Source organism: Sebastes fasciatus, chromosome 4 (assembly GCF_043250625.1).
Source record: "Sebastes fasciatus isolate fSebFas1 chromosome 4, fSebFas1.pri, whole genome shotgun sequence".
In the NCBI taxonomy this organism is placed as follows: Eukaryota; Metazoa; Chordata; class Actinopteri; order Perciformes; family Sebastidae; genus Sebastes; species Sebastes fasciatus.
In genome coordinates, this window is record NC_133798.1 from 33,678,354 (window position 1) to 33,690,373 (window position 12,020).

The 12,020-nt window shown below is 41.8% G+C and overlaps 1 protein-coding gene across 6 annotated transcripts in view; it reads left to right on the forward strand.

Annotated features, from left to right (window-relative positions):
* insc (INSC spindle orientation adaptor protein) overlaps nt 1-12,020 on the forward strand; it is a 63,425-nt gene that overhangs the window by 13,333 nt on the left and 38,072 nt on the right. Inside the window, exons 1-3 of one of the 6 annotated variants that reach the window (XM_074633770.1) lie at nt 6,024-6,432; nt 11,451-11,509; nt 11,555-11,587. In XM_074633770.1, coding sequence (XP_074489871.1) covers nt 11,469-11,509; nt 11,555-11,587 — 74 coding nt within the window. In that variant the 5' untranslated portion in view covers nt 6,024-6,432; nt 11,451-11,468. Of the gene's footprint in view, nt 1-6,020; nt 6,433-11,450; nt 11,588-12,020 lie in introns of those variants that run through there. The other 5 variants (XM_074633768.1, XM_074633767.1, XM_074633769.1 and 2 more) reach the window with 5 other exon arrangements.

Genomic DNA, 12,020 nt, shown 5'->3' on the forward strand with positions numbered 1-12,020 from the left:
GCTAACAGGATGCTCAGGAAGATGTCACTAAATTTGTCTATACAGGCCCACACAGTCCTGAGAAGAGGTCTAATCAGCCAGATTAACTGAAAACACCTGTGAGGCTTTAAATTGCACAAATGCTGGAAAATTATTTTTCCAGTGTATCTTTTTTTCTTAATATACTTGCAGGAAAGTCTATCGTCTCGCCTCATTGCTGCTTGAAAAAGAAAGAAAACTTTGGTTTCTGTAAACTCCAAAAGAGCAAAGAAAATCAAGTTCACCAAAGTGAGTTGTTTCCTGCGTACGCCTTGACTATACATCCTGGGTAACAGTGGATGGGTGCAGTATGAGTGACAGAAGTACAATGGAGCAAAACGGTGGTTCTGCTGTCAGATACACTGCTGGGGGAGCATTTCACATGTCAAGCAAGTCCGTCTTCTCTGTAGAGGCACGGTGACAGACGCTGAACGGTAACCGGCTCTCTCCTTCTCCCAAATGGAGTCTGGAAGACTTAAATGATCCATTAAGGAGACATTATAATACTTTCTCGACGCATCCGCCCTCACTTTCCCACCAGTTTCTCACACTTTCATCTCACAAAACTATCAGTGGAACTATTTCAGTCCTGTGCCATCCCTATACAGAAACTTTCAGTAACCTCTAATTCACCCATCTTTCCTGTTATTATCTACGGCTCTAAGTCTCAACCCACCCCAGCAAATGTGTTGAAAAGAAAAAGATGACTCATTGTAACCAATTGTCAATAAACTGTAGGTTATAGAACGCACAAGTCTTTTATTCCCAAAGCATTTCAAAGACTTTTCACCCTAGAGCTGCACTTTATTTGGCTCTATATTTGGTGTGTGTCTTAATTATCCAATTTATTTCCTGCGGCGTGGTATGCTCGCTGCCAGCGGTGTGTGTGTGAATGGGTGAATGAGAGGCAAACTGTAAAGTGTTTGGATAAAAGCTCTATATAAATACAGTCCAATGCACTCTTTATTTGGTAATTATGTTGTTAGCTGTCATGTTTGCATTCATGTGTTTTTAATGCTTTGCTGCTAAGATTATCTGCGGGATAATAAAGTTGAAGAAGTTGACGTTGAAGTAGTCAGGCTGTTTGTAGCTATACCTATAAGAAACGTAATGCATTGTAATTCGTACATATCCTACAAAATCAACTTGTGTGTAATTCACGTAATCGTGAACCAGGAAATATAAAGAGCGGTGAGTGTCGCGAAGGGAGGAGGTTGGGGTGGATGGACGCGTTAAAAACATAACGGACTTTTGCCCAGGAGAACAGCGTCCGTGTCCCGTGTGAAACCATAAGTCAATGTTGATAAATTTGTCGCTTAACTGACGTACTTAAACCTAACTAAGTAATTTATTTTTGCCTAATCCTAACCACGTTAATCTTTCCTAAGTGTAAGTAAGTCGTTTTCTTGCCTAAACCTAACCTTTGAAGACTGACGTTTATTTTGAAAAGACTGTATGCATGTAACGAGCGGAAATTGACACGTGTTTGACATTCGTAGGAAAATAAACGAAAAAGGAGTAATGCATTTTTTTTGAAGATATCACCTTTGTATGAGAATACGTTGAAGTAGTAGTATGTCTGGTTTCACATTTAAAGTAATTTAAAAGGTGTTAGAGTTAGACTACAAATGGATCAAACCAGGTGGAATTAACCTGGTACCTGAACATCATTTAGCTAAAATGATTGACCAGTGGGTTGAATAATGGCGCCATGGACGGGCCGTTTTCAGCAATCATTTCTGTATTTTTGGGATATTTTTGCCTTGATAGTGGGGAGTTGAGAAGAAAGGATAAAACTACTATGACCACATACTGTTTGTTTACCCTACTGAAGTTTAATAAAGCAAGACTACCTCCCAGCTCCAGTAGCACTTTTCTCCTCCCTGTACTCTTAAAGTAACCTGAAACTCTCTTGTTGAAGAAATATTTCGCTACGAAAACTCTTACTCTGAAAAACCCTGTACTGTATTTGGAGAGCCGTTAATGTAACAGGAGTTTTTGTACAGCGCTGCTTTGTTACCGGCTTTCTCCCACATTCTTCTCCACTTTTTTCTCACCTCTTTCAATCTCCTTCCAAATCACTGAAAAGCCCCTTTTCGTAGTAAAAATATATATGGAAACGGTGCTTCCTCTCCACTCTCCATTATCCCTGACGTCACGGTGTACCACACTTAACTTGATGCTCTTGAGGTCCCTGTCACCATCACCTGGAAACATGTCAAGACATTGACATTGTTTTTCTATCATTAGCCACAGAGCTACAGTGGAGCTGCTGTAGAATATGGTAATGTGTGTATTTAAGGCAAAATTAAGAACTCCAACAGCCCTCCGTGATGACGCGGACTGAGTCAAGCTCCAGTGTTTTTTGTTGCGTACATCCTCTCATGCAAAGAAAATGTAGTGATTAGGAGAGTTAACTGGGAGCTGTCAGTGGTTTCAGTGGTGGAACCAGTGTCAGAAATGATTAAGGTCAAATCTGATGGATGTATTATTCTGACAGACCACCTGAAGACCCGGATGTAGGCACAGGGGAGGCTAAAAGGTGGTGCAGCTGTTATTACCTCCACCAAGACCGAAAGCCTAGGAAGGAGGTTATGTTTTCACCGGCGTTGGTTTATTTGTTGGTTTGGATTATTACTCCAAAAGTCTGTGATGGATTTGAATGAAATTTTTTGGAGGGGTGGGGTGTGGCACAATGAACAATCCATTAGATTTTGGTGGCAATCTGGATCATGATCCGGCTTTGGGAGTTTTTTTCAATAACTCCGCTCAGACTATGCATTAACACCACAGACTTTAAGACATGCGCAGTGTAACTGATGACGCATCACCCTGCCTCTTTCCTTCTGCCTGCAGAGAGAGGGACAGAGAGAGAACAACATAAACAAAAATACACATGGAAGATTGCTGCCGCACAGAGAGGGGGGCGGAGGTCTGTGCTCTCCGAGTGCCATTCTAGTTTTAATATAGGACTCATTAAATGTCCTTGGGACAAAAATATCAAATATCAAGTTTTAACATGGTTCACAGTAGATTACATGTATTTGCACTGTGGATTAGTCTTCATTAGTATTCAAAGTATAAATATTCTATGGAGTTTTAACGTGTATTTTTCCAAGGGCAAAGATTACAGTATGTTACATGTTTTTAGTATTTCAAGAATTAATGTGATTTGCAGTCTAAGTCAAACATTTACCCCTTTGTAGGTTTAAAAGCTGATTTCAAAACGTTGTTTCATCTTCTATAAAGGAAACCAGCTGTAGTCACTTTTAATTAACGTCAGTTACGATTGATTCTAATCACCATCTACTAATCCATCTCCGTATATTCTAAACACTCATATTTTTCACCAAAGTATGGCTTAATATGCCAACATCTGGCAGAGCTCCCAACGTCCGAGGATGGCGGTAACACAACAAAGTAGTGTATTATTGTGCCATATTTTGCAGAATGGCCAACAGAGAAGTGAATTATACAGTTGGAGTAGTTCGAGAAGTTTCTTTGGACATGGTGATACTTTCTGCAGAGAAAACTGACAAGCTCACCATTGTTCTTTGTGAAGACTTTTAAACATATCGTGCGTCAAACACATTTGGGGTTTTTGAAGGAGGTCCCTTTTTTATTTACTATCGAACTGAACTGTTGTGCTGTAACTGTAATTGTACTTGCAGCTGTTCCTTAGCTGGTTATCAGCCCTTGTCTTTACATTCTTCTCAGTTTTCAGTGTAAGTTTAATGTTCACCAGCGATGAATGGAGTGATGGTAGCCTCAGGGTTTGGCTTGTGGCCAAAATATTTGCTCAGAAGGTCATTCAGATCCCTGGATGGGCTGGGAAAATGCGAGAGGGCCACTGCAAGGCACTGACCCCCAGTTACCCCATGTAGTGCTGTAGAGTAGTGGTTGTACTCACTAATTGTTGGATCTGTGTGAATGTGTAACCAGATGTTGCTAGATAAAAAGCTAAAAAAAAACTAAAAATGTTACCTTCATTTGGTTAGATTTACACAACCTAAAGAAATATGTGCTTGCATACAGCAAAACTCTCTAGTAGCAGATTGGACAGACAAACTGCCGTCCAGTTAACTTGAGAAAGGTAAGGAACAAATTGTAGTGTCTTGATGCAGCTAAAAGGAACAAATCTCACTCACAAACATGCTCAGTGTACTAAGAGTCAATCTGAGGCGTGAAAAGGCTAAAGCTTAAAAGTAAAAACCAAGCTAGACTTTATGGAGAACACATGGGGCTTCAAAAAGCTGACCATGTTGCTAATGTTCAAACCATCCAGATCATTAAGAATATATGGTTGTAACTTGGTTAGCCCACCAAACAGATTGTCAGCTTGGCAACCCAACCTAAAATAAGTTGCCCATGCCAGTGTTATCTGTGGAATGTGCTGCATTTAGACTCACGGAGATAACGGGAAAGACTGTTGTGTCTGGTGAGAACAAATATGTCTTTCCAATGTCTGACTGGCTTTATATAGAAGAGACCAATTGATGGACAAGTTGGTATTTTATGTTTTTCATGATAAAATTATCAAGTTCATTGTCCACATCAAACCAACAGACCAAGGACTCAAGGCAGGGTTCAGTACACATGTTTGTTAAAAAAAAGTTAACTTAAAAAACAAACAGGCAAAGGCTAAGTCCAAAACTACAGAAACAAGGTCCAAACACAAGAGCTGGGAAATGAGAATGCCGGACCTCTAACCATTTAGAGCTAAAACAAACTGGCAACAGACAAAGAGAGCACAAGGACTAAATACACGCGGGAGGAAGAGTAATCAGGGACAGGTGAGAATAATGAGGCAGGTGAAACTAATCAGGAAGGCGGGAAACGAACAAAGGGCAGAAAGTGAAGCTTTCTGAAACGAGAGGATCGGTTAGTATACCAAAATAAAACAGGAAACAGTAACTGAAAAGTGGAAAACCTCATCAGGAGGCCGGGATAAAACACAAACGGGTTGTAACTCCTGCCAACTAAGCGCACGTTACCTCACGTGACATTATCTTAAGTTACGTTACCTTACATTACGTTAGCCTAATTTAGACTATCAAATGCATCACAATATTCAATATTGTGCTCCCAGTTGGTACACATTATTGTCACTTTTTTCAAACAGTAATAATTCTTCTCATCGGGAATTATCATGGTTGAGGCAGTAGCTAGTAGAGCTGCAACCATTTATTGATTAGTTGTCAACTATTAAATTTGAGTAATGTTTAAAAGAAAAAAGAAGTCAAAATCCTGAATATTTTCTGGTTTCTTTACTCCTCTATGACAGTAAACTGAATATCTTGTTGTTGAGTTGTGGACAAAACAAGACATTTGAGGACGTCATCTTGGGCTTTGGAAAACACTGGTCGACATTTTTCCCAATTTTATAGACCAAACAACTAATCGATTAATAGAGAAAATAATCAACAGATTAATCGACAATGAAAATAATCGTTAGTTGCAGCCCTAGTAGGTATAGGCTTGGTTTGTGCCAGACATATTCAGTCTAGCACATCTGCAAAACTGTTGTTCCACTATATCCTGTGCCACAACCCATGTCTATGGTCCCTTTACATCATTGTTCAAACAGGTTATACTCTACTGAACAACCTAAATGTCTTTTAACAGCAACTCTAGCACATTACCTTGGGATAAATCTCTTATATGATGTTTGATTATTGGGTAGCTCAATGGATCAAGCATGGCACTAACTGCCTGGATTCTGAGTTGGTATTTCACTTGGACCATTAGAAATCTTACTACGTGATATTTTGTGTACTGTACTAACCCTGAAATAACTTCAGGTTGTAAGTAGGATGATGTAAAAGTAGCTTCAGTAGTAGTAATGGTTGACTCACCAGACAGCAGTTAACATCAGGCATTATCTGCTGCACTGTGTGGGTCTCTCTGTCCAAGTACAAGGGCCCACTTTGAGCCAGCCCACTGTGTGTGTGGGATGGGAATGTCGGGTCCACGGCTCGGCACAGCCTCCTTCCAGCTTGTTCCCACCCAGCCACCCATACAGTACCCATGCTGCTCTGCTACATGACAGCTCTGTGGTGACACTGTGACCACTGTCTCCTCCTGTGAACCAAGTCTCCAGCTCAATGATAGGACGCGAGCAGCGCGGCACCGCCGAGTCGCCGATGAAGAGCGTGTCCACCGTATTTAAAGGCCAAAGGCCGGAGACAGCTGCTTAGATGCTTTCATCTTGTGAGTTTAGGAGAGCAGCAGGAAAAGAAGCATTTCGTCCATAAACGCTGGCAGTTTTGAACTAAAGCCAAACCATAAGGAATCGCTTACACAATGAGGCACTCCTGAAACAACAAGGATATTAAACTTGGAGTACACAGCCTGACTCACTCCGTCCTGAACTCCAACACATTGATTCAAGCTGGTTTTGGCCTCTCAAAAATGGTGAGTGGCTTCAATTGTTTCTTTCGATTTCCTCAGAGTTCTTCTGTCTTTGTCCAACAGAAATTCATTGCTTCTGGCACAATGGTGAAGCTAAGCCACAGTGGTTTGGTATTTTGTTTTCTGCAGACCAGTTTTTTGTATTCATTTGGTGGTTTTGCACAGAATCTGCAAAAGGCATTCTGCATCACCACAGAATATTGTGAAATGAGCTGGAAGCATATTTTTAACCAGTGAATCTCCAGTTATGGAGAACACACACAATGAGGTTAGCGGACAATGAAATCTGAGTGGTACATTAGTCTCCTTTTATTTGTTAGTTAAGAATGAGGCCTACAACAGAAACAAGCATACAGGGACTAAAAGGGAGGATAACTCTGGTGCTACAATGTCAATTTAAAAGTCTGTCTGTCACAAGTCAAACTTTAGGATTGTACAATATTGGCTGACAAAATATAATGTAAATAATCATTATCTGAGTTTAATAGGGAGCTGAAGTCCCGATGTTACGTCTGTTCTTGCTGCTGTTCCATCTGCTTCTGTCTTTCATAAAAAAAAAAGAAAAAGAAATGAAATACTTGCTATTTGTGATTTTAACAAACTTAAACAAAAATCAATTTGTTAGCATTCAAAACACTATGCTCCAATTATCTCCCTTATCCTACACAATCCTTATCTTCACCTTTTGGGGGGGAGTAAGAAGGTGTGCTGTGGTTACAGTTTGTGTGCTTTAGATTGACAAGTGACAGTCCATTGTCATATCTCAGTTTGTCAAACTGGGGTCATTTAATCATGCAGTAGAGGTCTTGGGTTGGTGGATAATGGTGTCCATCGAAAGCAGCTCAAACAGAAATATTATCTAAACAATGATATTATATTGTATTCTAATATATTTTTTAATCCCGTCACAGGACCGGTTCAAGGCATATTTCTGCAAAAAATACACTTTTCACCCCTGTAATAAATACAATTATTTATGAAAATAAAAATCTTAATTTTTGTCTTAAAACCATTGTGATGCCTGATGTGAGTGCAGTTTACGAGGCTAGCTAACCCTAACCCTAGCGTTGCAGAAATAGGCGTCGGTGGGGGCTCCAAATCCGAATTTGGGATTTGCCGGCCCTGTCCTATCAAGACAAATGGAGTGAACCACAGAAAGGTTATGTTGTAGTACTGGATGTTCAAACCAATCTCATGAGAAGGCTTATAAATAACATTTACACGTGTCATTATAACGGATTTTAAGTGTTCAAGTGTCACTTATACGCCACAGGCTTAACATTGTGAAACGGCTTTTTGTGTGCCATGCCGAAAAGGTTGCGGTAATGTTAAGGCAACAAAAGCACTTTGTTAGGTTTAGGAAAAACATCATGGTTGGGCTTAAAATATCTACATAGTCTAAGTAAAATACGTACGTAACCAACGTAACAATCATTAACAATCATAAACATCACTAACGTCACTTCAAAATAACTCAACAACACTCTGAGACACAAACACTGGTCTCCTGGTTGAAAGTCCTGTGCTTGTTGGACTTACTCTGAGCGTAGCTTATTTACGCAGATGCATTTGCATTGTAGTCAGTACAGACATGGCCCTAAACATGACAAGCCAAAAGCAACAAAGGCGTTGTTATTGCATGCAAAATGATTTACAAATTACCGTGTCATTCTTAGGCCGTTTGGTGCAACCGGACTGGGATGTTGTAGGTTTTTTTACTCCTGTAACAGAACCTGGAAGTTCATGGTTTCACTTTGGTTCTTTATTGAATGAGCCTTTAACCACTGGCTCATTATTTAGGCCCTTTACTATGTAACTGCTCAACCTTGGCCAAGCTGTTGAGCTACAGCCAAAATATATAAAAGCTACTGAGCTCAGATAAGAATAGGTCGAGATGACTCTCGTGTGAAATGCAGTAGTTGGCGTGACTAACTACAGACAGACATTACATGAAACATGACTGGAAAAGTGCAAAGTGACAGAAACATGCACACAAGCGCACACACACACAACATTTAAATCCCCCTCGACACACATGCAAAGAATGAATACAAGTGCTGCAGTAAATCTGGAGCAATTTCCCTCACACAGACATAAAGTACTGAGTGCTTGTTATTTTACCCGGCATGTGACATGAGGCCGAGACAGAGGTGTCCTTTGTTTAGCTCACCTACAACCGACACGTTCTCCACGGCAACCGAGTGGGGAAACCCACAGGGCCGCTCGGGTTTCAGTCCAGACATAAAAAGAAATGTCCACCCCAGCAAGAAAATTAGCCAGGATGCCGTCAAAGCTGACCATCTGCTTCGGAAACTCATATTTCTGTAACACTTGCAGCCTTCCTGCTCTTGGGGATGTTTAAACAGCGGTGCCTGCAGCCCCACGGAAATACAGCTTTAGAATGAATAGAAGGCAGACTTGCCAACCGTGAGACCCTAAAAAAAAGGGAGGATTTCAAAACTGAAGCAGGGGGTCCTCCCCCAGAAAAATCAGAGTTTCAGAGACTTTGTTTCCTGCATTCTGGTGACTTTTAAAGAATGGAAATAACAAAATAATAAGTGCACTGCAAAAGCATTTTAATGTTAAACTTTGGATTTTGCCTTTAACTCCCAGGAAAGAAAACTGAATAATTCGTCCCTCTGGTGTGAACTTGGCGTGTGAATCTCTATTCATCCGTTTTTATTTATTTTTGCACCTGCTTGAGTATTTCTTTCTCATAGTTCACTCCATTTCCCTCTCTGTCTCTCACTTATTGAAGGTCTTTTCAGACACAACACGACAACGGCACCACTGCACTCTAAAACCCGTTATTTCCAACGGCTTGCGCCGCGCCAAGACGGCTTTTCGCTGCGTCGAGCAAAGCCCAACTTTGGGATCTGCACGCTGGGATGAGCGCAGCTTAAACATGAGCTCAAACTGTGTCACGAGCATAGACTGCTCTCCTCCGACGGGAAACGACAGTTGGTGTAGCTCTATTGTCGTCCGGGTGGAAACAGTAGGGATTATACACTATGTTCAGTTCCAGAAACAGGTTGAGATAACGAAAAGGAAAAAAAGTGGGAAAATTGCCATAAATCGGGAGAAATACGGAAGAATTGTGACCCCGGGAGGAAACCGGGAGAGGGCGATGAAAACCGTGAGTCTCCCGGGAAAATTCAGGGTTGGCAAGTATGACAGAAGGTGCATGATTACAACATAACAAAGCACTGTCTGTACCAAAACGACATCAGTCCAGGAAGCTGTAAAAGAAACAAGACTGCTTTGACATTTTGCTAAAATGCCTTTTCGTTTTCCTCCCTCGTGCACCGCTTTGCAGTCGGTGGCCACTCACTGCAGAATGACAGAGATCACTTTCAGTGCAATGGCCCTTAACACGGCACTTAGTGGCACACTCTAAGTGCTCAGGACTGAATTGCCTGATTGGACAACTCATCTCCATTTGTATGGTAATCCACAGAAGAGCGCCGTAACGAGCCGGAGGCACATGTAATGGAATCTGCTGGATTTGTGTCTCGTTGGCGGTGACCCTGAGCTCAATTATAGGGCCGATATAATTCATCTACGCCTCTATTGTAATAATCTAACAGTGCAATTATATCAGCCCTCATGCTATGGTATTCTATTTGACTCTATTCTAACTGCACAGTGTGTAGATGTGTGTTTTTTCCCCCCTCCAAACTGGGTGCTCTCTGCCAGACTCCCGTGGTCCTCCTGGCACAGTATTGGTATAATTTCTGATTCGCTGTGATGCTTTCTCTGAAAATGGCCCTGGAGGAGCGATGCCAAGACTGCAGTTAAAAGACCCCCTCCTCTCCCCCTTTCCTTGCATCTTCTTCCCCCTGCTCTCTCCCGTCTTCTCTTTCTATCTGTATTATCTCGTCACCTATTCATCCGGCTGGGTATCCGTTAATCACAGTCACTGACTCAGTCACCCAACCCCCCCCAAACAACCCATCCTCATCCATCATCAAACAGTTCCCTCGTTGCTCATAATTACGTAACTCGGGGAGTTTCGGAGCAATCGAAGCAAACGGTAAAACAAGAATCGGTGTTTCCTCTATTACGCCTGATCCTCTCCATCTCCTAAGGATGGTGGAGTTTTTCTGTCATTTCGGCTCGAACACTGCGGCACTGAAAAAAGCAGGCCAACATGGGATCAAACCAGTGATGTCCCACGTGCATCACACATCCCTCTAGTCTCAATATCTTTGAGTTCTCTTGTTTACGTTTATCGATCCCACAACACTCTGGAGGCATTTAATAAAAAGCAGGGCGCTACAGCTGAAACCTGCTCCGTGACACCGGGAGGGTGTGTGTGTGCGTGAGAGAGGCACAGTCTCACTTTGTAACTACCTGCTAATTACACTCACACGGTAAACATGAAATTTGTAACCACACCACTGCAGGATATCATTAACTAAAAGGATTAGAGTGTAGTTCAGGCGGGAGGGCGTCTGCGGCTTCTCCCGATTGAAAATGGACTAATCTAAATGGGATACATCAATAAAACGGCAGAATAAAGTTGCGGGCACTTAAGAGCGTCAGCCTCTTTTGCTCAGGCTCAAAGTAGGGACGAGAGTCACTGGCTGGCAGTCAGCCAATAAATTAGAAGATAAGAAATATTATTCCATTGGCACACCAGCGGCTTGCAGCTATTTAAAACAGTGAGGTTTATTGATAATTAAATTACTTGGAGGAAAAAAAGACAAGACAAGAATAGAATGCTTGGAGGCGGATCAATAAGGAGATATTGTAGTGGATAACGCTGCAGTGGCAAGCAACACAGCCAGGAGGATGCAGTGTGTGTGTGTGTGTGTGTGTGTGTTGTATTCACAGTGTGTGTGTGTTGAATGTTTATATGTAATGTATGAAAGTATTAAATAGGAAGTGACTGATTGAACACCTTTGACGCTATTTTTTTGTGACAATTTTTCACATTTGACGGGAAAATCAGTTGATAAAGGAAGACACGTTTGTGTGTTGTGACCTTGAGGTTTACGCTGAATGTCTTGTGTTTTCAGGTGCTGAGCTGAAGTAAGATGGCCTCGGACAGAATGGCGACTCCTCAGAGCAGCTCCAGGCAGAGCAGCTCCAGGCAGAGCAGCTCCAGGCAGAGCAGCTCCAGGCAGAGCAGCTCGCTCTCTTCATCCCCAATGAGGCAAGTAGCAGCAGTCCGACCACTGGCTGCAACCAAGTCACTAAAACATCTAAAGTGGGCAGCAGCAATGCAATCTCTTGATTTAGGTCTATTAGGGTTACAGGTGCTCGATTAGCTTTGTATCTTGTAAGGTCCACTTCGATGTATTTGCATAAAGATAGAAGATAGTAGGAAATAGCACAGATTCTCAGATACTCCGATTTTTATTTATTTATTTTTTTTACTTTTAAAGGCTATTGAAGGTGTATTTTGACCCAACCCGGGTGCAACATGACTGATTGTGTTGAGATGTCGAGCACGATCTGCTCAAATCCACGCAGTCCTGAGGAGAGGTCTAGTCTGACAAAATAAGTGAAAACACCTGCGAGGGTGCACCATGGCTGTGTAGGGACTTGAATAGAAACGTAACTAATGTGTCTACTCTGTACTGAAA